The 27,475-nt window shown below is 45.2% G+C and overlaps 1 protein-coding gene across 1 annotated transcript; it reads right to left on the bottom strand.

Annotated features, from left to right (window-relative positions):
- Positions 1-14,856: 14,856 nt before the first annotated feature.
- On the bottom strand, positions 14,857-23,423 carry LOC131269313 (titin homolog). Its single transcript, XM_058271668.1, has 4 exons — positions 23,403-23,423; positions 21,380-21,440; positions 21,098-21,308; positions 14,857-21,022 (listed from the first exon to the last, which is right to left on the bottom strand). Exons 1-4 carry the CDS (start codon positions 23,421-23,423, stop codon positions 14,857-14,859), a joined length of 6,459 nt encoding a protein of 2,152 aa, XP_058127651.1.
- Positions 23,424-27,475: the final 4,052 nt, after the last annotated feature.

Genomic DNA, 27,475 nt, shown 5'->3' with positions numbered 1-27,475 from the left:
TTTCACTCAGTTCTCAGCGCTAACACCGAATACTCCTTTCGTTATCGCACGCAACGAAACTTCGATCGGTAATCTTCCTTCGAGTCCTTTCCGCTCACTTTTCTTTACACCAACACCAAAATCTCAGTTCGGTTGATACGACGGAACTATGTACTTTTTTTGTGTGTGTGTGACTATTCACTTCTGTGCACAATTTTCCTCGAATGTCGCTCCGATGTGTTGCCAGGAATAGTGAACTCAGTGGATCGCGTTTTTTGTTTGTTTTCGCTTCAGATTCTCAGTATTCGCCTTCTGTTCAATCAAAACTACGCCCGGTACGATTTTTCCTTGACGATTTTTCGCAACGACTGCGTGTTTTGACTTTAACCGCGTGTCTGCTCGACTTCCAGCGCTCGACTGATGCTGAACGGTTGGCCGGCGCTGGTCTTATTTAAACGACTCCGGCATCCCCCCAGCAGCATCCGGTATGCTACTCGGCAAAGCATATGCACCACCTTACCACCTGCTCACCCAGTCCGCAAGCCTGCCATCCCTCCCCTGCACTTTTGCGCTCGCTGAATCAACCTAACGCAACCCACAGCGCTCGGCCATCCCCTTATCTATCGTCGTCGCCAAAAAAGCACGAACATCGAAAACAAACCCCTCCTCTTCTTCCTCGCGATCGCGACGCCGGACGAAAACAACCAAATCCGGAGCAATAGGATCCACATCGGTACGGTTGGAGGGGGAGGGGGAGTACGAATGTGGAAACCGGTTTTTCTCGGGCTCCAACAAAACGATCAGCTCCATTTCATGCTCGCTTTCTGGCGGAAGGAAGGAGTTCACTTTGGAGATTTTTGGTTTTGTTTACATCTTTCCCTTCGCCAAAAGGTAGGAGTCTGTTTTGTCCACGATCGTTCTTAGGTTAGGTTGTTTATTTTGTTTGTTCACCTATCTCTTCCCCTGTCTGCGCTTTGGTTCTGCTGCTTTCACAAGCAATTCGATCCAGTGGATCTTCTGATTGGAATCTGGGAAAGATTCGAAGATTTTGACAATGTTTTTTTTATTTTGAGAGTCGCTGGCGTCGATCTGACGCACGTTCGGTTGAGCTCCCATTTTCGTCACAGTTGGTCCCGCTTTGGAAGCTTGTTTTCCTTTTGGTGCGACCTCCAAAACGCTCGGAAAGGAAATAAAAATAAGCTCACATACCCGCGCATCGGCCGGATGGGAAAGCAGGGAACGCAGCCGCACCCGGTGCCGGATGTTTTTGAGCTTTTTTGGACTAATAAATGCGCGAACTTCGGACCCCGCGAGACGTGGACAGATCGCGCGGATCGTGGCGGATAAACAGAATGGCCGTTTTTTCCCCCCCTCCGGTTATTTTTCTGATTTTTGCCTTTTCCCCGCTGCTTTTGTTTTTCCCGTTCTGGAACGTTCCGGCATTCCTTCGGGCCGCCGATGTTGTTTGGCAAACACGCCAATTTCGGGTAAACACCGTTCGGAAGGAATTGATAGTGAATGCAAATTCTTCGGCGCTTATTTATAAGGTGTGTTGATGTTTGTTGCGAGACTCAAAATATTTCGTTTCGATATCACGAGAATGATTCATCAGAAAATCATTTGCTTTGCAAAATGTCTAATACCAACGGAGAATGATTCAGCTCGAGGTATGGAAATGACTTTTTCTAAACTTTACGAATAATCGTTGACAGTGGAATCTTCGCTTCGCTTATATTTTAATAATTTTAATTTCATAAAAACTTTCAAAACAAATCATAAAATTGATGATGGTAAATAGCAATATTTAATTTTTTTAAACATGTAAATTTAATTAACTTTTCTAAACCTCCAAAACCTAACTTATTCGTACCGTGAAACTTACAAAACCTAACACTTTATATGGTTTCCAAATTTAATGCCAATGAAACTGGTTAAATATTCTATTGATCGTCTGAACGTTAACATCTCCAACAAATGTTTTATAATAGTACACCATCATAAGATCCATACAAGTATTATTATCAAATCATACAATCGTATAAAACACAATTTCATGACGTGTTATGTTAAAGATTACATTTAGAGTATATTTAGTGAATAGAGTATACGTTTATCAAGAAAAAGCATTATATGAATTCGAAGAAAAATATTAGCAAATGTAAATTATAGAATACACTGTAATACACATATGAAGTTAAAATATTGTTTAAACATGAACTGTACTACAGAAGTGCAACAGTATAAAACAAAACCTGATCAACCAAAGGTTAAAAACATGACTAAAACATTTCATTCTGATTTTAAGTAGAAAAAATCCGTGCTCTTTTAAAGACATCATAAAATACTAATGTGGAACAAATCATCGGTCGCGGATTTTTCGTTTTCCCCAATCAGCCCGATCGCTTATCCGAAGATGATCTGCATCTATCATCGCGCCAATCAATAACAGTAAACCATGAGAAAATGGTAATAATCACCGCTAATAACATCGATTATGGTGAAAACGAATACTAAAACCGTCGGCCGCGTTCGGCGTCCGATGTGGAGCTCATAAAATTCATTATCTTTATGAACCGCCAACCTGAGGGGCAACCGTGGACTGGCTAGGCTCGGCCAGCTTCCTTGGCCAATAAAACTAGCTCATTCTAGCCGAGACGGTGACAAGGTGCGCCAAATCGTTTGTGAAAAAAATAGGCGAAACTGTCGATACTTCGCCCGAAGTACCGATTGGCGAAGACACCTTGACACTTTCGTCCGCGCCAAGGTCCGGCCAAGGACGAGGGAGTGTTTAATGTGGGGAAAAATTATGTGCCCCTAACCGAGGAAAAGACAACAACCGGGCCAGCAGATGATGCCCAAAACTGGCGAAAACAATGATGGCGGTGTTGATGATGATGGTGGCCCGATTTGACATTTCCGAGCAACAAGCGACGCCGCACGGACGGTCTCGCAACTGTCCACCAAACGTTTGTGACCGAAAAGTGTTCCAGCTTGCCTTTTCCTCGCTCGCTTTGCTTCCACACGTCTTTGGTGTGACCTTAGGTGATATTGAAACGGATCCTTCCGCGGCGAAAACCGGGAGAATTCGGCTTCGTGTTTAGGAAAACAAATTTTTCTCCCCCCGGGCCTCGCATTCAAATTAGCCGATAGCCCAAAATGGTCCAACGCAACCGGTGGGGTTCCATAAACTTTTAAACGGTCCGGCTTTGCTCGGTTGTTGGGAAGTTGTTGTGATTTAGAAGCACCGTGTTGGGCGCATCTTGAAATGGAATTTCAAAAACAAGGCAAAACCAAACGACGTGGGGGAGTTTTGGGAAGAATATTTCAACCGTGAGTCAGATGTATTGGCAATAAAGTGGTGTTGTTTTTGTTGAAAATTCTTTCTCTTTTCCAATGTCGAAATGAACACCTGCATTTGTTGGTTCTGACTGCAGATCGATCGCTGCGAATCAGGAATTCTAACTCGATTGAAGGGAAGTAGAGAAGGAGAGACTCTCGGAAGGAAACCAGCGATCCGATTTATGATCACCTCTGCCCCAAACTTGGACCAATCTTCCGCAACAACTCTATCAAAGTCAGCACGAAACACACAAATGTCAGGCACTCACATACCAAGACCCCATCGTTAGGTGCTAAAACTAAGGTATCCTCTTCGCCGTATCTTCATCCAAAATGGAACCCGCACGGTTAAATGGCGCGATTTTACGGCTTCGGCGCTCGCGCAATGTTTTACAACCCCGTTTGGATGGACTCTCGAATTAGCTTTTATCTCCCGGATGGACAAGGGCACGAGCGATGATTTAGATGGCTCGCGTCGGTTCGTGGTGTTGTCAACAAATTCACCCGAATCGCGGAACCGATGCAATGGCAGAAGCGCGCTTGAGGGAACTCATCCTCACTCATCTCGCATTAAAATGTCAGGACATTAATCTGACGCGCCCGATCAGTTTGACGTCCCCTCTACCTTGGTTCGCTCCGGGGGAAGCCATTCCGCGTTGTTTTAAAATCATCAAAAGTATAGATATATTTTATTGTTTTAATTTACCTCTTCCTTATTGGTGCTGTTTGTCGCCATCGTTTTTTTTTGTATATTCACAATTTTTCTCTTCCTTGTTTCGTGCAATATTTTCTTTCATTCTTGATGTCCTCTGGGGTTTAGTTTGTTTTTTTTCCGTTTTCTCTTGACAGCCCAAAACCGAAATCGTTTCAATATATTTAAATCCCATCGATGGGAAATTTAGCTGCAATAAAAACAGTTCTTTCACCGCTCGGGATTTCCCTCTTCTGTCCCGGGGATCGTCCGGGATACTGGCGCCACGATAAGGCGCCCAATCGGGCGCTACCTCAATTCAATTTGTGGCGCCAGTTCTTTTTGGCGCAGCAAAAACGGGGAACGGGCAAAAGCGTATCGAAGCATTTCGCACCGGACGTTAATTGGTTTGCTCCGGAGGCGCCCAAAACCTGTCCGCAAGCACGGAGGGCCCCCGAGGGTTGAGGGATGGAGGTTTATGACCCCCCACCCGCGAGGGGACGGACGGACGGGCTCGATCCGCGGAGCCGGAACTCACTTATCTTAGCTCCGGGCGATTGGCGAACAGACTTGCACGCGCTAAATGACAGAAGAAGATGACGGCGAAGACGATTGGCGCGTGGTGATAGTAAAATGTCACACGGAAGACGACGCACGACGGTTAGGACCGACGGGGATTTTTGGCTATCGCACCGAGAACTTTTGCCCGGGGCGCAAAATAAGGATATTTGTGCGAAATTGTTATGGCTATTCCTAGCGATCATTAGTTGGATTAAATCACTATTTACGGTCTCCAAAGGATGAAGTTGGTTCTAATGTAAAATTTCCATATTGCATCTTCTTCTTGGCGTAAACGACCTCTTGGTCATGCCTGCCCGTTAAGGGCTTACGAGACTTGTTTCCCTGTTGTACGTACGTGGATAGTCAGTCCTCTCGTACAGGGGAGGAGTCCGGTTTCGGTTGGGATTCGAACCCACGCCGTCGAGGTGGTGAGCCCCGGCGCTCATGGGCCGATTTTCTAACCGGCGCTACCGCTCGGCTGTCGCGGACCCCCCCTATATATTCCATATTGCATATTTTTCGCGAATTTCAGAGTTAGAACTAAGCCCAGCTTTAATTAAGCTCTAGCTTTGCACACATTAAATCGACTGCTAACGTTTTAAAACATAGAGCAACTTCTAACAATAGACTTTGCGTACACTTTAATTCAATGTGTTTAAATATTTGGTTCCCAAGCCTGATCATTCACTAAATGTTTGTTTTCTTTTCGTTTGTTTTACTTAAATACAATTTGATTGCAAACTCAAACACTTTCACTTGCTTAACATGTAACGATTTTGTTTATTATTAATATTTGCTTCTTTTTCATGAAACGTAACAAAGTTACAAAACCAATACACAAGCTTTAAAATAAGTGAATCTATCTACAAATTGTTACAACGACGTTTAATTTTAGTTTGGCTTAGCAAACATTCGTAAACTCGAATAGATTTTTTCATTTCTTACCAAAGATGGCGTCCCAGGAAAACCCTTTTTTGGGCTGAGCTAATCCTGGAGATAGAAAATTTATAACCCAGTATATGTCTGTTTGGAATGCACTTTACTTCCACCAAAACCTCCTTTGCTTCATTACATTTTCGATTACTTTTACATTCCTACTCGGCTACTGACAGCTTTACCATGCATTATGCAGGGTTTTATTGGACCACATCACACTTTCCCTTCAAAGCTTGCGTTTGAGTGCTTGTAAGTGCAAGGTCTTCCCTTCGGCAACATCGCGTTGGGTAACGTATCCTTCTCCCAACGCTCGGATGCACGTTGCACCATGCCACTCACGGACCGTGACCATCGGAAGTCCCACCAGGCAACAAGTTCCCCGCGATAGTGTAAAGGGCCCGGTGCAGTTGCATCACGCAAGCTGCTCCAAAACCGAACGCACACGGTCGACATCCACACGCGGCAAGGGCAGTAGAGCAGCATTAGCATAATCGCTTCCTACGCCACGCAGCATCAGGCAGCATACGACACCGTGACGTGGCGGCGGTTGTAGTGGTCCACCACGAAACCACCACGAAATTTCCATAGCGATCTGGTTGGAGCCCGAAAGTTGAAGCACCTCCGGACGCCGGCACCGAAACTTGTTCGCTTCAGGCGACCTTGCGACGGCATTTCTCGGTCAATATTCGCTCGCCTCTGGTTGGTACTTCAGGCCAGCTGCTGAATTCTACAGTTCGGGCCGGAAATATAGCCTACAGATTATCTATTTATTACTAAAGATTTAACTAATTTTTTTAAGAACGAGTTTTATTCAATGTATAGTGTTAGTTCCACTCTTCATGTTTCATTTTTATTATGCCTCCTTCATCTTTTACATTATTTCATTAGTCGCTTTTTGGACGTTTGTTTTCTCCATGTTTGTTGCTTGGCTATATTTTATGTCTGTTAATGTTCAATGGCCTTAAGACGAAAAAACAAGTTAACTGAACCATTAAAAACAACTATTTTTGTTTATTTTTGTACATTCTTGTTTTCCATCGAAAGCAACATATTTTGCTACATTTTATGTCTCTTCAAACTGCCTTCTTCAGAAGAATGGTAGAATGTTTATAGAACCTGCTGCAAGCCACCTTAGAAAGGATGATCGAAGGCGGTCGAAGATGCTTAGCCCAGAATGTTCCATATATTGCCAGCCATATTAGTATTCAAACTCGTAACCACGGCGTCGGACTCTCTCCGTCCTCGCGGAGGCAATTATTTTAAGCTTAAGTGTTATTTTCAGGCCACAATCACCAACGAATTTGTGGTTCGGTCTGCAACATGTTGTCGACTGATTGGGAACCGAACCGAACCTAATCTAGGCGCGTTCGATAATCGCGATAATCACCCGGTGACGCCAGGGTAGCATCGTTTTTATTTATTCTAATTTTTTTTTTCTTCTCTCCTTGGCTGAGAAACGAAACATGCCAGTAGCCCGCGGAACGGGTGACGACGCATTCCAATGCAAATGCGATAGCCATGATGCGGGACAACATTATCGAGCTGCTGGCGCAGCATTCGCGGCCTCTCGAAGCGTGTTCTTTTTCTCGAACGAGCTCCGAAAAAACACCCGCACATGGACATGATGAAGATGCTGCGGGCCATACGCTAAACTTTGCTTCGGCGAGACAGGGTTCGAGGACCGCACTTGGCAGCACTGACCGCGAATTGCATGGCCGTCCGGGACGTGCGGCATACGCAGCATCAAACTCCGATCCGGCCGAGGTCAATGGATGGCATAATTTACCGGCTCGAAGACCGAAGCCGGAGCGCACCGGAAGGAGTTCGAGCGTTCGAAAATCGAAACCAGAAAACAAGCGCCCAGCGTCGATAAATTGTCACCGGTTTTCGCCCGGCGCCACCCGCGCAACGTCTTGGCGTTCGCCGATTGATGCCGTAATTTGGCGATTTGTGACGCGGTCACCCCGATTAGCGCCAGCGTTTATGGTAAGCGAGCCGTCCGGCAAAACAATGGCAATGCCAAATACATTAGCTGGCTTAATTTATCAGAGAAAAAGTCCCCACGGTAGCGCGTCACCGTTTTGGTGGGCAAGGCTGCACATTAAAGGCGGCCAATCGGCGATATCTGTTCGACCATGATGGTTGAGTTTGAATGCTTTCGTTTTAAGATTACAACAATCTGTGCTCCGATTCTATTCCTAGCAGCAGATAGAACCAGTTGTAGAATATTACACATTTGGTAAACAAACAAAGCTTTTGTTATCAATTTCAATAAATAATTACAGCAAATCATTACAACAGTTGATGCTTGTACATAACAAATATTGTACCTTTCCGGTAATATGTTTACACTTCCTACAAAAAATTAACGAAAAATGCTGTTGTTGTTATCGAAACTAGTTATCGAAACTAGTCAGTAAGTTATCTAAACTAGTAGTAAAACGTCAAAGTCATACCAGATTTATTTTGTAAGTCGTTAATAATAGTAATTGATGCGAATTTTAATAAAACAACAAGAAATAAAAAAGCAAACAAATTTAAATATTCTATACTATTTAAAACAATTACAACAAACTAGCCTCCGAGTGAACGAATTAGTAAGTAAAAGTAAAACATTAGCAATTAATACCATTATACATAAAAACATACTCTTGTACAATGACCGAACGTTTCGAAAAGAAATAAATTTAAAACACCAAAAATTAAACGAAAAGAAAAGCAAAACAAAACAGGAAAAATGTTTGAAGACAATGAAAACATTTAAATCAGTTATGTCCAAAATGCACATATAAAAACAAAACCTTTCTTCAAGGAAGATCAAGAAAATAAACAACGAATCAACTAAAATTTTACAATGTTTCTCAGTCTTCTTTCTGTCAAATGCCAAACAACGTGTTTTTGTTTCCTTGACCTTCCTGTATGCAGAATCGTGCATAATTTACGAGTGAAAGGTGTTTGGCGACCGGCTTTTGCGTATTGGTCGGTGCACGAGCATGCATCAATTGAAAAAGAACCTGAGCAAAAGGAGAAAGGACGCCATCCCTGTACGTACGGTATTTTTAATGCTGGCTGCTGTTACGAAACGCGCCATCACAGTGAAAACCGAGAATGCACAAACAAACTTAAGAGGTTCAGCAGCCTCGTTCCTTACTTCTTACGAGATTCCTTTCTGCTCCGGCCACGGGTTTGGTGCTATATTTAGCTCTGGAGTGCGACCGTAAGAACCGGAACTGGCAGACGAATGCTTTCCCGAGAAGGAAAAACCGGCTGTTAGTGTTGCTGCGACGCTTTTGGTCGCGAAATCTGGCGTCAGAGAAGAAACGAAGATAAAACAGAACTTTAGTCGCATTGAAGCTATACTTTTGTGATTGAAACACGAAAACAAACATGGTTGGAACACATGTAAAGTTATTTTTGGTTCGATGTATTAAAGTCGTGGAGTTGAAGCAAATTTGTTGACAGTCAATTTTCTAGTCAATCTGGTTTGTTGTTGTGTTTCCTTAGCCTGGCTGACGCATCACATCGAGTTCTTCATTAAAAGTGAAATTACTGAGGCAATTAATATGTTCCTTCTTCACTGATGATATCTTTCGAGACATAAAATATCTTTTCAAACATAAAATCGTTTATCAAAGCAATCCGATTTATATCAAAGTCCTGCTCCACCAATTTCTTTTCGAGAAGCTAAGCGGTTAAATTCGATGGATTCCGATAAAGACCCACCAAACAGCGGTTTAATCGTCGCAAATCATAATCGGAAGTTTCTTCATTAACGACGAAGCTTCACGTTTGCCATTCGTGTAATCCTTTCGTAAGTCGATTGTAGGCAAGCCGCCACGATTATGCTTTAATGGCTGCTTGCGGAAACCATTTCCATTATTATCCTACTTTGCTGAATTAATCACCGAATTTTTAATGCCCCATCTCGGGCGCTCGGATCGAACTGAAAGCAAACCGGCTGACGGCTTTATTTCTGCCCCAGCATCACAAAGGCTCGCGAATCGGGTGACAAACTTCTAGCATTAATCATCCCGACTCCCGGCAGGACCCGGCGGGAAGAGCAGTGCAATCAAATAGCTGACTGGAAAGGGAGGATCGGCTCGAGAGACAAAAGGCGTACTCCAACAAAGTTTATGCAAATGAAAGATAAACACTGTCAGGCCGTGTTTCGATTCGATAAATCAAACCACGCAAAAGTTGGAAACATGCATCTAATCCCGTGCTGCTGGTGCTGCCACTCCATCGGAAACAACGTCCGTGGCCGTTGGGGTGATAAATCGATCGAACATCAAACAGTTTCCTATTGAATCGTGTGCCCAATTGGTTCGCCAAAGTAGCCGGATTCCGGCAAAATCCTCCGTGCGTTCCGTGCGGAGTCAGCAGCGCCCATTTTCCACCCCGGTCAGACGGCGAAGACTCTCGAAGGTTATTCTTTGGAGTGGATCTGGGCGCACTTCAATTCAATCCGGTCCTTGTCAAGCTGTAGCCGGGTGGTACCCCAGACAACATCAGAATAAAAAAGGATGTTTAACAGTAACACCTCCCCCCGCCTCGAGAAAGGCGAGTGGAAAAGTCAAAGCTCGTAATTGTCAGGCGGGTTAACGTACCGGAGATGGAAGCAAGGAATTCGATATTCTGCATGCGTAGGCGTACAGAACGGATGCACAGAATATCACGCGGATTTTTGCGGATACGAACACTGTCCCTGTCCGACCGGGGAAGGGGGTTGTTTGAAATTTCGGCGACGCTGATGTCACCCGCGCGAAAGGCAAATGCCGGCGTACTGCTCCGGTTGCTTCGAAGACGCTCCGGAACGCTATTGTCCCAGACCGGGGCTCACGAAAGGTCAATAAAATGATCCCATAAGAATATTTCAACTCAACCAATCTACCCAGTGCCGCACAGTGGGAATTAAGGTCTTATCTATGCGGCAAAATTCGCTGGAGTTAATAGAATGAATTATTGGAATTCAATTCCACTTTCCCAATATTCATCAATATTAAATTCTCTTACTTTAGAAAATATTGAAATAAGTATACCATGCTCGTCAGCTTAATGACATTCTAATTAATATATTTACAAAACTGTTGAATTCAAATGATTCACTGTTAAATTGATAAAGTTTCAAAACTCACCAGATTTGTTGAATTATTAGAAATCGTTTCTACTTGAGCTTTTAACCAATTTTAATTATAAACAACTCTTATACTATGCTCAACAACTTCACAACGTTTCAATTTCATACTTTTAAAACGTTGGAATGAAATCAGCAGAAGCATTTTGGAAGTTTTTAGATGGAAGAATTCAGAAAAAACTGATTAATGTTTGTGTGCGTAGCGGGTTGTTGCTTTGAATATGTACCAGCATGAAATAAATTTCTTCATACCCAATAGTCAACAAAAATATAGTATAGATGAAAAACCTCAGTTGAACTTTGAAATGTGGTTTAAAATAGTAACGAAAAAATCAACTTTAAAATACGTTGTTTATCCGTTTATACGTTGACAAAATCGGTCAAAAGATATACTAAAGATAGTAATATCACAAGCGAAAATGCTATCAAACGGGGATTAAGAAAAGGAGAAAATCTAAATAAATTTTGCTCGAGTTTGTCCACCATTCAGTGGTCGTTTTCGAGTAAATCCCACTGTGTCACCGAAGCCATTCTGAGAACCGGTAGCAAGATCGCAACCAAACCGTTCATCGGTGGGTTCTTAATTCTGGTTTGCTCACAAATTAGCCAGCGTTTCGGAAGGTAATCGGAGTTGCGTAACTCGAGTGTTCAGTAGTGTCCTCGCATATCTGAAGACGCCACCAGAAGCGGCAGAGTTTAACCGGCGCCTGATTAAAGCGAGGAGGGAAGAAAAAAAAACAACAAAATCGTCCCAAAATGTGGCAATGTGTTGTTGTCGTTTGGATTTTCTGCATATTAGCGATTTTTTTTTTCTTTTTCGCACGGAACCCATACCATAAACATATATTCACGGCTAACACACGCGTTACGAATGCCTTTTTTCTGACCTCCCGCGTGACTTTGGGTAATTAAAATTTAATTTGAAAATTTCCAATCACGTCGCCGGTCACCCCGAACCTAGGGGAAGGGGAAGTAACCCTGAAGCGCCGGGCAGCCCATTCCGAAGATAATTCGGTAGGTTTTCGCGATGGTCCGCGCTCGGAAAGGCAAAAAGGACCGATCATCCTTCCTCGGGAGCGCTGACGACGCAACGCAAATGTCGAGGTCACTTGCGGCGGTCAACCGTGGACGCGAAACCGACCCGAAACTGGTTCACTTTCCGCCAGGAACGTCTGCTCAATCGCGGTGTGTCATCATTCACCCGGGGTGCTCAAAAACGGAACGCTCTTCTCAGGTTGGCGAGGGTTTCATTTTTGATCTTTTTCTATCTCCCTCTGTCGCTCGTGCTCGAAAGCAAAAGGCCGGCCAGATGGAGGATGGCGAAGGCGGGGATTTATTCGCCAGCTGGGGCGTCGGAATGGAAAAACGGAACTGATACACGATCCGGCCCATTCGAGCCGGCAGATCGTGCTGCTGCGATACGCATGAGGTCAGCGGGTAGCGATGTAGAATCGGAGCGATCGAAACGATTTATTTGGCGCATTTATATTGCCGGATCCGATCGGAATCTGACACTCAGTGGCGATGATGCTAATCGTGCCGGCAATGATGATACTGATGATGCAACATCGCTGTATACCGAAACCGTCCCTTACCTAACGATGTTTGTTTATCATGCAGATCGCTTCGAACCACCCTTTCGAGGTTAATCTAAATTTTATTATGCGAACGATAACCAGATCGACCTAATTAGGTGCCACCACAACAATATAGGAAATACTCTTTCTTGTCTAGACGCAACTAACGAGGAATGACATTAAACTGCAAATAAATTTAAACATTAGAAACGCGATTCAAAGTTAGGTTTACAAAAGATTGCAAATAGTCGTGCAAATACCAGTTTTGCTGTCAATTTTCACGTTTTATTGTAGACGTTCATATCCGTGAGTTCATATCCAGTGTCAGTTTTCGTCCTTAACTGAAAACAAACAGCAGAGAGGTAATGTTTTAACAGCAATCTTCACGCGAATTTGTTGCTTTGTTGCTTTGCGCTTCATTCTCTTTATTGTGCAGATTAAAGCTTAATTTTGAAGAATCTGTACTACAAAATACCAAATTAAAGTAACAAAGTAAAGTTTGACGTTGTCTTTGTGTGTTTTGTTTGTTAAATTTCTTAACAGTATACTTCTTTTCTATATCTTAAGGCCTTCCTGTTATCCCTTCTATAGTTTTTTTTTTAAATTTTATAAACTTCTTTAAATCCAACTTTAAATGTCTTTAGTTTTTGATGGAAAATACTTCCATGGGCAGGTAGTAAAAATATCCAAGATGATTATTTAACAAGCTTAAATTTAGCAACATGGGAGTCCTGTTCGTCTCAACCCTAACGTTGACTATTTTGTTGAACGCCGTTCCGATGTCTTGAAGTGCGTTCATCCATTCGAACGTGGCAATTTCGAGTACCATCAGGTTATTGTAGGTTAAGTCGATCAACTGAAGATTGGCGAAGAAATCGGTGCAGGATGGTTGTGGTGCAGTTTCATTTCTAGTTCGCACAGCGAGAAAGTACCTTCGCCAGGAGCAAAAGTTGCGCTTCTCGGCGAGTGCGGTGTCGACGGTGCTTTTCAGCGTGGTGAGACGGTTTTGGCTCAGCACCAAACTAGAAAGCCGTGGCATGTGTAGTACCAGTCCGAAGTCGAACTCCACCAGCCGATTTCCTTGGAGTCCTAGAATGGATAGCTTGTGGCAGCACTTCCAGCCTTTGTCCATCGTTATGGAAGTTATCCTGTTGTGAGACACATTGAGCTCCTCTAGCTGTCCCAAACCTGCGATCGCGTCCAACGAAAGCCGGCGCATACAAGAGTACTTTAGGTCCAATCTGACGAGATTCACTAGACCGAGAATTGGCGGTGGAATTTCGGTAAACGACGTATGGCGCATTCGGATGTCCTTGAAGGTTATGCCCCCTTCCTGGAACTGTATATACCCAACACGCACGTTTTTGAAGCTTATCGCTGACGGCACGCGAAACGATGGAAAGATTAACATTCCAATTGAGCACTCTTGTAGAGCGATCTCCCTAAGCGAATCCGGAATCCACAGGTTGGTGAAATCGATGTTACCCTTCGCTCGTGTTACCCGCAGAATCGATGTGTCGTTCGGCATAAAGGAAAGTGCATACAGGCCATCGAACGCCAGGTCAATGTCCGACAGCGTGCATGCGTACATCTCACATTTAAACTGATACGAAGCACTGTGACACACCAACGCAAGAAGAATCACCGTACTGTAATAAAATAGGTTCAATTCCGTATTAAGAGAACCTCTAACGTCAAATGAAATGTATGTCGCCACACCTTGCATGCTTGTTGGCATGGGTGTTTAATTCGGTCTTGTTTCGTTGTGGCTCGCCAGAACTCTTTCATCAAACTGAACTCATCTCGTTGCAGGCTGTTCTATACTTCACTTAATCTAATTTTGATTACCACATTTTTTGCACAATCCGCGTGGTTGGCCAACCTGCTGGAACCAGCACCAACATTTCAAATTTTGATTTGCACACTCTGAAGCTCACTTGCCCCATCAAAAGTCAGGCTATGTTACCTTATTGAGTTTAAAAACTTAAAAACACGGCACGGCCTACCGTAAACGGCTGCATTGTTGATTGCATACATTTAGGATACATGGTTCTCAAGAAAGCTTTCAGTAGATGAGGAAGCGGTCTACAATTTCCATGATCAAAGCTAGTACTAGCTTTACCGTTTACCATACATGGAAAGTTCATTTCTACGATTCCTTTTTAAAACAGAAACAGCACTCCATGGAAGGAAGACAATATATGAAACAAACCAAACCTTTCCTACTTTGGGTGATGCCTCAATGATGGCCGAATATAGCTGCTTCCACAGAGTACAGAAGTATTCGTCCGTGCCATATTCTTTGAGTTTCCCATAGTTTGAGCGGAATGGGGCAGCTGTTGCTTTTAAGATTTCCATAATCCATGAACATATTCCCGTGTACCGAAGCAAACGTTGTAACTAATGGTGATATGTATATCCTTTCTCAAATCAACAATCAGTAATCATCAGCATAGTCATAATCTAAAATGCAATCTCCATGTTTGCTGTTTATTCAATCTATCTATAGCTTTTATTACACTTGCATGCGAATCTAGATCGACAGAAAATTTAAAATTTTCAAACTACGTCGTAAAGTGCACACCTATAAGAACCTTGCTAGTTTCAACGTATCCATCACATTCCCATCAACTACAACACTACGCGCCTCTTCCAATGGCCAAGAATCGATCCGGTATACGTCGACGATACCTCGAATTCTCCTCATCTTCCAACGCTTTGCCTTGCTTGGGAAGGTACGGTTTACCGCTGTTTGATGGACGTTTCTTGGAGTCCTTCGGCTTTGCGGAAAGGTCGTTGTAGTTGAACGACTTGCCCAAACTGAACGGACCCGATTCTTCCACGCCCTTCGGTTCGCCATACTGCTCCAACGTCACCTTGTTGAACTTGCTCAGCACAATGTCATACACCCCTGGGGCAATCTTACGCACCATGTCGCTAGTCGATGCAGAACCCTGTGATTTGAACTTGGGATCATCCGTACGTACGACGACGTGGCGTGCGTCGGCGGGCACCTTTAACACGATCTCAATACAGCTATCCTGTTCTGGTGTTTTCGATGAACCAGGTGCTACCGCATCCACTGCGTCAGTGTCTGCGTCGTCATCAACCTCATCGTAAACGTCACTATTTACGGAAGAAGGAGCCGCCTTCGGAGCAGCCGGTGCTTGCTTCTCCGGAGCTACGTCAGGAACGTTGATCAGCAATGGCTCTTGTGCCACCGGCAGCACTCTGCTAATGGAAGGAGCCACATCGTTAGAGTCGCTAACTTTAATATTACTCGGTGAATGTGATTCATCTTCAAATGGTGGTCCGTCTGGAGAAAATTGAGCGGGACTAGGTCCGTTTCTAGCAGTGGGCTTGTCGTCTTCCTTCTCATCAGCCTTGCTGGGGTCCTTCGCCGACTTTGCATCTTGCTTGGGATCGGTCGATTCCTTTATCGGAGATGCCTCAGGCTTCTCCTTGTCGTCTTCCTTCTCATCAGCCTTGCTTGGGTCCTTTGCCGACTTCGGATTTTGCTTGGGATCGATCGGTAACTTCTTCGGAGATGCCTCAGGCTTCTCCTTGTCGTCTTCCTTCTCATCAGCCTTGCTTGGGTCCTTTGCCGACTTCGGATCTTGCTTGGGATCGGTCGATCCCTTCTTCGGAGATGCCTCAGGCTTCTCCTTGTCGTCTTCCTTCTCATCAGCCTTGCTTGGGTCCTTTGCCGACTTCGGATCTTGCTTGGGATCGGTCGATTCCTTCTTCGGAGATACCTCAGGCTTATCCTTGTCGTCTTCCTTCTCATCAGCCTTGCTTGGATCCTTTGCCGACTTCGGATCTTGCTTGGGATCGATCGATTCCTTCTTCGGAGATGCCTCGGGCTTATCCTTGTCGTCTTCCTTCTCATCAGCCTTGCTTGGGTCCTTTGCCGACTTCGGATTTTGCTTGGGATCGATCGGTAACTTCTTCGGAGATGCCTCAGGCTTCTCCTTGTCATCTTCCTTCTCATCAGCCTTGCTCGGCTCCTTTGCCGACTTCGGATCTTGCTTGGGATCGGTCGATCCCTTCTTCGGAGACGCCTCAGGCTTCTCCTTGTCGTCTTCCTTCTCATCAGCCTTGCTTGGGTCCTTTGCCGACTTCGGATCTTGCTTGGGATCGGTCGATTCCTTCTTCGGAGACGCCTCAGGCTTATCCTTGTCGTCTTCCTTCTCATCCGCCTTGCTGGGGTCCTTTGCCGACTTTGGATCTTGCTTGGGATCGATCGGTAACTTCTTCGGAGATGCCTCGGGCTTCTCCTTGTCATCTTCCTTCTCATCAGCCATGCTCGGCTCCTTTGCCGACTTTGGATCTTGCTTGGGATCGGTCGATCCCTTCTTCGGAGATGCCTCAGGCTTATCCTTGTCGTCTTCCTTCTCATCAGCCTTGCTTGGATCCTTTGCCGACTTCGGATCTTGCTTGGGATCGATCGATTCCTTCTTCGGAGAAGCCTCAGGCTTATCCTTGTCGTCTTCCTTCTCATCAGCCTTGCTCGGCTCCTTTGTCGACTTCGGATCTTGCTTAGGATCGGTCGATCCCTTCTTCGGAGATGCCTCAGGCTTCTCCTTGTCGTCTTCCTTCTCATCAGCCTTGCTTGGGTCCTTTGCCGACTTCGGATTTTGCTTGGGATCGATCGGTAACTTCTTCGGAGATGCCTCAGGCTCCTCCTTGTCGTCTTCCTTCTCATCAGCCTTGCTTGGGTCCTTTGCCGACTTTGGATCTTGCTTGGGATCGATCGGTAACTTCTTCGGAGATGCCTCAGGCTTCTCCTTGTCGTCTTCCTTCTCATCAGCCTTGCTCGGCTCCTTTGCCGACTTCGGATCTTGCTTAGGATCGGTCGATCCCTTCTTCGGAGATGCCTCAGGCTTCTCCTTGTCGTCTTCCTTCTCATCAGCCTTGCTTGGGTCCTTTGCCGACTTCGGATCTTGCTTGGGATCGGTCGATTCCTTCTTCGAAGATGCCTCAGGCTTCTCCTTATCGTCTTCCTTCTCATCAGCCTTGCTTGGGTCCTTTGCTGACTTCGGATCTTGCTTGGGATCGGTCGATCCCTTCTTCGGAGATGCCTCAGGCTTCTCCTTGTCGTCTTCCTTCTCATCAGCCTTGCTTGGATCTTGCTTAGGATCGGACGATCCCTTCTTTGGAGATGCCTCAGGCTTATCCTTGTCGTCTTCCTTCTCATCAGCCTTGCTCGGCTCCTTTGCCGACTTCGGATCTTGCTTAGGATCGGTCGATCCCTTCTTCGGAGATGCCTCAGGCTTCTCCTTGTCGTCTTCCTTCTCATCAGCCTTGCTTGGGTCCTTTGCCGACTTCGGATCTTGCTTGGGATCGGTCGATTCCTTCTTCGAAGATGCCTCAGGCTTATCCTTATCGTCTTCCTTCTCATCAGCCTTGCTTGGGTCCTTTGCTGACTTCGGATCTTGCTTGGGATCGGTCGATCCCTTCTTCGGAGATGCCTCAGGCTTCTCCTTGTCGTCTTCCTTCTCATCAGCCTTGCTTGGATCTTGCTTAGGATCGGACGATCCCTTCTTCGGAGATGCCTCAGGCTTATCCTTGTCGTCTTCCTTCTCATCAGCCTTGCTGGGGTCCTTTGCCGACTTTGGATCTTGCTTGGGATCGATCGGTAACTTCTTCGGAGACGCCTCAGGCTTCTCCTTGTCGTCTTCCTTCTCATCAGCCTTGCTGGGGTCCTTGGCCGACTTCGGATCTTGCTTGGGATCGGTCGATTCCTTCTTCGGAGACGCCTCAGGCTCATCCTTATCGTCTTCCTTCTCATCAGCCTTGCTTGGGTCCTTTGCCGACTTCGGATCTTGCTTGGGATCGATCGATCCCTTCTTCGGAGACGCATCAGGCTTCTCCTTGTCGTCTTCCTTCTCATCAGCCTTGCTGGGGTCCTTTGCTGACTTCGGATCTTGCTTAGGATCGGTCGATCCCTTCTTCGGAGATGCCTCAGGCTTCTCCTTGTCGTCTTCCTTCTCATCAGCCTTGCTGGGGTCCTTTGCCGACTTTGGATCTTGCTTGGGATCGATCGGTAACTTCTTCGGAGATGCCTCAGGCTTCTCCTTATCGTCTTCCTTCTCATCAGCCTTGCTTGGGTCCTTTGCCGTCTTCGGATCTTGCTTGGGATCGGTCGATCCCTTCTTCGGAGACGCCTCAGGCTCATCCTTATCGTCTTCCTTCTCATCAGCCTTGCTGGGGTCCTTTGCTGACTTCGGATCTTGCTTAGGATCGGTCGATTCCTTCTTCGGAGATGCCTCAGGCTTCTCCTTATCGTCTTCCTTCTCATCAGCCTTGCTGGGGTCCTTTGCCGACTTTGGATCTTGCTTGGGATCGATCGGTAACTTCTTCGGAGATGCCTCAGGCTTCTCCTTGTCGTCTTCCTTCTCATCAGCCTTGCTTGGGTCCTTTGCCGACTTCGGATCTTGCTTGGGATCGGTCGATCCCTTCTTCGGAGATGCCTCAGACTTCTCCTTGTCGTCTTCCTTCTCATCAGCCTTGCTGGGGTCCTTTGCTGACTTCGGATCTTGCTTAGGATCGGTCGATTCCTTCTTCGGAGATGCCTCAGGCTTCTCCTTATCGTCTTCCTTCTCATCAGCCTTGCTGGGGTCCTTTGCCGACTTTGGATCTTGCTTGGGATCGATCGGTAACTTCTTCGGAGACGCCTCAGGGTTCTCCTTGTCGTCTTTCTTCTCATCAGCCTTGCTTGGGTCCTTTGCCGACTTCGGATCTTGCTTGGGATCGGTCGATCCCTTCTTCGGAGATGCCTCAGGCTCATCCTTATCGTCTTCCTTCTCATCAGCTTTGCTTGGGTCCTTTGCCGACTTCGGATCTTGCTTAGAATCCTTCTTCGGAGATGCCTCAGGCTTCTCCTTGTCGTCTTCCTTCTCGTCAGCCTTGCTTGGGTCCTTTGCCGACTTCGGATCTTGCTTGGGATCGGTCGATCCCTTCTTCGGAGATGCCTCAGGCTTCTCCTTGTCGTCTTCCTTCTCATCAGCCTTGCTTGGATCTTGCTTAGGATCGGACGATCCCTTCTTCGGAGATGCCTCAGGCTTATCCTTATCGTCTTCCTTCTCATCAGCCTTGCTGGGGTCCTTTGCCGACTTTGGATCTTGCTTGGGATCGATCGGTAACTTCTTCGGAGACGCCTCAGGGTTCTCCTTGTCGTCTTCCTTCTCATCAGCCTTGCTTGGGTCCTTTGCCGACTTCGGATCTTGCTTGGGATCGGTCGATCCCTTCTTCGGAGATGCCTCAGGCTCATCCTTATCGTCTTCCTTCTCATCAGCTTTGCTTGGGTCCTTTGCCGACTTCGGATCTTGCTTAGAATCCTTCTTCGGAGATGCCTCAGGCTTCTCCTTGTCGTCTTCCTTCTCGTCAGCTTTGCTTGGGTCCTTTGCCGACTTCGGATCTTGCTTGGGATCGGTCGATCCCTTCTTCGGAGATGCCTCAGGCTTCTCCTTGTCGTCTTCCTTCTCATCAGCCTTGCTTGGATCTTGCTTAGGATCGGATGATCCCTTCTTCGGAGATGCCTCAGGCTTCTCCTTATCGTCTTCCTTCTCATCAGCCTTGCTGGGGTCCTTTGCCGACTTTGGATCTTGCTTGGGATCGGTCGATCCCTTCTTCGGAGATGCCTCAGGCTCATCCTTATCGTCTTCCTTCTCATCAGCTTTGCTTGGGTCCTTTGCCGACTTCGGATCTTGCTTAGAATCCTTCTTCGGAGATGCCTCAGGCTTCTCCTTGTCGTCTTCCTTCTCGTCAGCTTTGCTTGGGTGCTTTGCCGACTTCGGATCTTGCTTGGGATCGGTCGATCCCTTCTTCGGAGATGCCTCAGGCTTCTCCTTGTCGTCTTCCTTCTCATCAGCCTTGCTTGGATCTTGCTTAGGATCGGATGATCCCTTCTTCGGAGATGCCTCAGGCTTCTCCTTGTCATCTTCCTTCTCATCAGCCTTGCTGGGGTCCTTTGCCGACTTCGGATCTTGCTTGGGATCGGTCGATCCCTTCTTCGGAGACGCCTCAGGCTCATCCTTATCGTCTTCCTTCTCATCAGCCTTGCTTGGGTCCTTTGCCGACTTCGGATCTTGCTTGGGATCGGTCGATCCCTTCTTCGGAGATGCCTCAGGCTTCTCCTTGTCGTCTTCCTTCTCATCAGCCTTGCTGAGGTCCTTTGCTGACTTCGGATCTTGCTTGGGATCGGTCGATCCCTTCTTCGGAGATGCCTCAGGCTTCTCCTTGTCGTCTTCCTTCTCATCAGCCTTGCTTGGGTCCTTTGCCGACTTCGGATCTTGCTTAGGATCGGTCGATTCCTTCTTTGGAGATGCCTCAGGCTTATCCTTGTCGTCTTCCTTCTCATCAGCCTTGCTTGGGTCCTTTGCCGACTTCGGATCTTGCTTAGGATCAGTTTTATCAGCCTTGCTTGGTTCGTTTACATCTTTTGGATCTTGCTTGGACGCATCAGGTTCCTTGGTAGGTTTTCTTTGCGATTTCACGGGTTTTTTACCTCCACTTGGCTTTCTTGCCGGTTTCCGGTAAGAGTCAGGGTCGCGAACATTAACCAGGCGTAGTTTTTCTTTTTTTTCTGACGGATTTTTATCGTCAGCATCTTTAGAAGAGCCCTTTTTCGGTTTTGACTTGCCTTTTGAATCTTCAGGTGCATTCCGATCGTCGTCTTCGTTATCATTACTACTTTCGAATTCTTTCTTAATCTCCTCACCCATGCGCTTCAGCCTTCCCATATCGCCCTTCTCAGTGCAGTCGATAGGGAAAAAATCCGAAATGGGATCATCTTTTCCTCCGCTGAAAGATATTTCATCGTTAATTGATAATGGTTTACTAATTTGTTTATAAATGAAAAAAAAATCTTAAACTCACTTGTGAATTTTCACACGTTCTGTCGTTACTTTGTCCGGATTGGACAGATTGAACGTTCGGTATCCAGCTTCATCTGCTATCCAGTGGGTGGCAAAGAAACTTCCCTCGCCATCGACATAGCCGAAGCATCCCCGTGCGACACCGTCGAGCGTTATTTGATGGTTGAATTGCGTTTGACCTTTGCGATCAGCCTTTCTGTACTCGGCTTTACCTGCGCAAAAGGAATTAAAGCACTGAAACTGCTACTTTTGTACAAAATTTGGTATTGTGGCAATGTCATACCTCCTCTGTATGCTCGTTCATCTCTTGCGGCTACGAGAGCTAGAAGAGCTGGAAGAACCAACTGGAAAATAATAAGATAACATAAATGCAAACGATAATTGCAATGGTAGATAAAAGAGATCTTAAGAAAATAATAAAAAAGATCAACCCTCTCGAAAGCTTGAGATTTTCAACCCTATTTAAGCCAATAAACGTTAAAAAAAAAAGTTGCACCCAAATCAAAGCTTATAATGTCCAATTAAATACGATTCAGATGCGCTTTTGAAAGGTTACCAATGTGTGCAACGCTGAAGCAAAATAAAACATCAATGCAGATGCGATTTAGAAGCAACATATGTAAAATGAAAAAATCAAACAAAAAAAGGTGAAACCACGATCGCATCGCAATCACACTTCGAAACTTATCAAAGCTTGATGATCGTCGAAACTCTTCGGAACTCTAGAGAATGTTCTTTGCATTTCCTAATGAATATTCATGACGCGACACATCTGCCGAACCGGAGACACTGATACGCACACGGCCCCTAAGAGAGATTCTTAATGCTCTCCGGTCGTTTGTCAAAGGTTGGAATTTCGCGAATCTTCAACGTCTGACACGAAGCGAAGAGTTACCAGAACGACATTATCAACAATCCGTTCATACGAGATTTATGGTTCGCTATTAACATAGACGGTTTTAGTGCCATGCAAAATTCCACCTCGGAAGACGATGTAGCGCTTCGAAATAGCAGAATGCCCATTTCCTATGCCGGTTGCCATCGCATCTAATTTGACACGGTGTTTTCCAAAATACCCTACTGTTTCACACCGCACAAAAGGAAGATGGGCATTTTCGTGTGGTCCTACTAGCAGGACTTGTTTGTTCCTATCCTTCTTAATATTTGGTAATTAGACAGAGCTTCTTCGTAATAATGACTTTTTGTAGGATTTTCAACTTAGTAGTCTTGTTGGAGGTTTTCCGTTTGAGCACACAGAATGGTAAAGATATAGAATAAACATTTGAAAGTAACTATAACATTTCAAACCATGAGTGACATTTCACACAATAAGTTCTTTGTCTATTTTAAAGCTTATCTATTCAGTCCTAATTAAACATAAAATTAACATGCATTTTATAATGCTGAACTATAAAACATGAAACTGACATGCCTGACTTTACTCCTGGGTTTCCTCTTGAGTGATTTAAGATTCATTTAACCGTATTTGAAATACTTCTTTGATTGATAAATATATTGTGTAAAATAAAGCAATCTTCGTTGTTGGAACGATAAATGTTTGGCAAGAGAAAAGTGAACAATAACTATCTTTTAATCTGTAATTCGTTAGTTTTTTTTTAATTCATTTCTTCTATAAAATGTAGTTTCTAAAGATGATAAGCCATTTAGATCTTTATATGGCAGCTTTATATCTTTTCATTTTCATTTATACCTGACAAATTTCACAACTTTGTACATTTTTTCAAGCTTTTCCACGCATGATGTCATACCATGCATGTTTATTGCTTGGGTTCCTTTTTTTCTTATTCGACTATCTTAAGCTTCTACACAGTTTAGTCCAAGTCGTTTTTCGAGCTTCAGATTTTTGGAATGACACGACGGTGTAACATCAACCTAGAGTGACAATGGAAACTCAACATTATCACTCAAGCACGTGGCTTGGGAAGTATCAAACTCGACTGTTGCTCTCTCCCTGTGGTTTTAAAACACTGACTGAAGCCAACAAGACGGGAAAATCCTTTATCGTCACATTAAAAGATTGTGGAAAAGATTGAAAAAGTTCATCGACACAACCGTCACGTTTCGAATGTTCGATCAGCGATTCGAAAAAATAAAGTAGCACATCATCCACTGGCGTCGCTAAACGCCACCAACGCCGTCTTTCACAATTCGTTCGGCCAACGCGGACGAATGACTCGCCATTCCCCTCGGTTGCCCAATTGGCAAGCACGCGAAAGCAAACCAAAATCTGGCGCTCTGCTTAATGCGCTCATCCCACTGCTTCGCTTGCGCAAACCGAAACTTACCACGCCGCAGCTCAGACGCATCTTCGGGACTGGGACCCGCTTTTGCGGTAAACTTCAAATAAAAAACACCCGACTCCAAGGACGCGCTCACTGGTAGCAAACTCTGACCACACCTTAGAAACCCGAACCGGACTAGAAATCGAAACACTTGCACTTGAACTTCCAACCACCAACTGGGGAAAGAAATAACTCCAGCGCAGGACGTCGCTGCTGGAATGCTGGAATGCTGGATGCTTCAACGTCTTGGGGTGCTTCTTCGCCACCCGAGCGCTTCTGCCGAACTGACCGCCGGCCGGTAGGATCAGCAGCGTTTTGATAAAAATCCCAGCTGCGCATGCAGTTCCTCTCCACGCCATCGCCACCAACCCTCCCCCGCCGGAGCTTTCATGCTTTCTCGCTCTTGATTGGGGAGATCGCGGCGATGGTCTGCGGATGGTGAGAATTTAGTTTTTACCTTATCCAATTCTACCTCACCTCCCCCCCTTCCTCCTTCATGTGTGTGTGAAAACGTGTATGTTCCGCGAATCACCTAACAAGAAGTAGCATAATTTAGAGCCAAACGAAACACAAAGCGCGACAAAAAAGAAACCAAAATAATAACCAATGAGCCCCATTCCGCTGATGGGCTTTCCATTTTATGTATCCTTTTTCCTTCCCCACCACCGCCACGTGGCCCCTGCACCGCCCCTCCACCACCAACGGTTTGCACAATTTATTCTAACGACCTCACTGTTCTGCCGTTTGCCGCGACGGCCCTGAACTCTGGCTGGCTCTGGTTCTTGCGTGGTCTCTAAGCTCCCAACCAAATCAAAGCGGACACCAAATCGCGATAGAAAGAGAAAGACACCGATAAGGCGCATAAGAATTCCCCCAAAAAATTCCCCCGACATCTTACCGGCCGGGGATCGTGGCACGACTCGGGCGATCGGACCAGTTTTCCCATTTCCTGTTTTCCAACTCTGCCGCCACCCGCTGCAACCGGTTTGTGTGTTTGCATTAGCAAGTGTGGATCTTCTTCGCTCGGAAAGAATTCACCACGAAATCCGAGGAGCCCGGCTTGCTCGCAGGTGGAACGGGGTTTTTATGGTACCGTGCTTAATTTATGATCGCGTCCTTACGCCACCAAGCGTCACCTTTCTTCTTCCACGCTAAGAGGAGACCGCCGCACGGGCTCTTAAGGAACTCTAGGCGATCCTATCGAACGATAGTCACCCATGTTCTAAATTTCTAAACACTCCCACCCCCAATGCAGCCCCCAATCTTCGGGACAATTTTATTGCCCGTCCTCGCGTAATAATATCATTTACCAGCGCGTCGCTTTCAGCAAAGCATAATTTATCCACCGATCGATCTCGCACGCCGATAAGAAAGCATTTCAATTTGAGAGCGACTGTTCGCTCGCAACCACGCCACACACTGTGCGATACTTTGTGTGTCCAAGACGATGCAACAGCTGGCCATGCCAGACCCGGTCCCATCTTTATCATATCTTCCTTTCGCTCTCGATTTGTTCGCTTTCTGCTCGTGATGCGCACGGGGTGACTAAGAAATTGGGGCCGGCAAAACTACAAAGCATATTTTCATGCAAGATTATTCTGGGTTTTTCCACCACACGGTTTCGGTCATCGGTCAACATTGTAGGCGCACCTTGTCGATCCTTCGTGTTGCTGAGCAAAGCCGAGGTCACACACGGTGACCTCAACGATGGGGAAGTTTGATGTCAAATATTTTCAAAACAGCCCCTTCTTAGAAATGTGTCTTGCTGGCTAATCGCATTAGGTTGAGCTTGTTCAGATTATTTTGGGATGAAAAATACGAATATCTCGTGAAATGAAAGTATAATCATAATGCAATTTTATAATAACAACATGACCTTTTTCAAAAATCTATTTAAAAAACGGTAAATTAACATATCAAAACAAAAGAAGAAAGTTTGAATGAATAAGTCAACAAATATTGTGTAAACGTTTTGGCTCTTCATAATTTTTTAAGTTCGAGCTCTTTTCCGATCGCGTTATTAACAGTATTTTATTAAAATTTTAAACTCTAATAATGAGTTGCATAGTTTCCACAAAACAGTCAAGATATCCTTACGAAAACTTTCTGCTCACCCTGTCCCAACAGTTTTGAGAACTTTTACCAAACCGTGGACTCCAAGCGATTTGTCTCGCTCGAGATGCGCATTCTGCCTGCCGCTCATTATGCATTCTACGTTTTCCGTGTTCCTAAAATTCTTACTCCAACCGGTCCCGTGGAGATGAGCCGCGCGTGTATTTCGCAAGTTACGGCACGACGATGCCATTTCATGCGAGTTTTCTTTCCTTTTCGCAGCATTAACATATCACGGGCCACGAAAGCATTAGTGGTTTATGTGTATCTGAAGTGTATCAGGTTTTGTTTGTTTTTTATAAGTTTTTTTTTATTTTCTTCTTTAACAATACCAATCTTCACTTGCCGCGAATGTTTATGTCCTATGCGTTTGAAACATGTCCTTGAGAAATCAGTTCGGGGGAAAAAAAAACTCGAACGTGTACAGTTCAACCACTACGCTGCTCAGGGATGTTGTGTTTTATTTATCTCTCTTTCAATGTTTCCTTAATTTCAAAACAGAGCGTTAGATGGGAGACACCTGATATCCCGCTATCCCAAACTAAATTTCGCTGTAAACTCCGGAATAAACGTCATTAGGAGAGGATTCACTTCGCTGCAAAAGCCGATAAGATGAGGGAATCGTTTAATTCATGCACAGCTTTTAATCCCAAGGACGAGAAGGAGGAAAGGGGAGCTTATTTGCATCACAAAATTGACTTGTTGCAGCGTGCATTGATTGCAGTGGTGCTATAAAATGCAGTGCCTCGACGATCAGCACAAAGGTCGTTTCGGTCGTCAAGAGAATTGCGGGAATCAAGCGTGGCGGAAAGAAATTGATTGGAAGAAAACCGACACGTTAGAGGGTTGTTATTTGAGCGTGCGTTTTCAGATTTCACGCATTCGGGAGATAAGGAACATTTTAGAATGACACAAACATGTCTCTTCCTGAAAGGACGTTCGACTACAGAGCATCGTCGAAAGCAAATGAGTTGTATTGCTCTTATAAAAAGAGAACTTGGATGAGCGTACAACTGAAATAATTAAATTAATTGACGTGTGGTGGAGAAATCCCGTTTGCACTAAATTATATGAATGCAACAAGCGAACAGCATTCGACGGGCAATCGATCGTAATCTGAAATAGACTCGACAACAGCTCGAGAGGATAATCCGTTCTTTCTTCGAAAATTTAACCAATAGTACTTTCTAATGAAATGTAGGATTCTTATTACTTACCACAGTCTTACCCGAGGAGGATTGGATTGTTTAGTTTATCGCATCTCAAAGCGAACCGATGTGCATGATAAATCAATCTAATCCAGCATGGTCAGCTCCGAAACGTTGCTTTTACCCATAAGCGCCTAAATGTAGGCTATTGTACTAAAATGCACGCACCAGGCTTTGAAGTGAATCAAAAACATATCCTCCGTGTTCGTTGAGACTCGATGCAGGTCGAATGTATTTGTGCTTGATTTCATTACATTTATACTTAAATAATTTAAAATGTTTCGTAATAGTACAAAATGGATTATGCTAAGGCTCTGACACTCGCATTGCATTCCCTATTGCGTTTCGCACGACCTATCGTTAAAGTAATGGGCAAGACGATGCAACACGATAGCACTCTTTGCGATGCCATTTGCATTCAACGCTGGATCCGCTCCGCACCACCACTCTCGCTCGTTCCTACTTTAGATGAAAAATAAATCTAATCACAGTGACAAGAGGAAAATGAGAAAACATCCTTCTCCGAGCATGTTCCTCGTACCGGGCGATGCACTGATGAGCGGAAAAGTCCACCGTTCACGTCCGTCTCTTCGTCGAGTCCGGCGTTGAGTAAAAGGTACACGTGCGGTTGTGCATCCGGGTCTCGATGTGCGGTGAGTTAGATTCAAGATGTACTAAAAATAAAAATGAGTATTTCTTCTTCTCCTTCTTCGACCGTGTTTGCCATAGTCCGTTTTTCTTTTGCCCCTTTCTAGT

The sequence above is a fragment of the Anopheles coustani genome, chromosome 3 (assembly GCF_943734705.1).
Source record: "Anopheles coustani chromosome 3, idAnoCousDA_361_x.2, whole genome shotgun sequence".
Lineage (NCBI taxonomy): Eukaryota > Metazoa > Arthropoda > Insecta > Diptera > Culicidae > Anopheles > Anopheles coustani.
The sequence above is the reverse complement of the archived record's forward strand: the minus strand, read 5'-3'. Positions and strand labels throughout refer to the sequence as shown.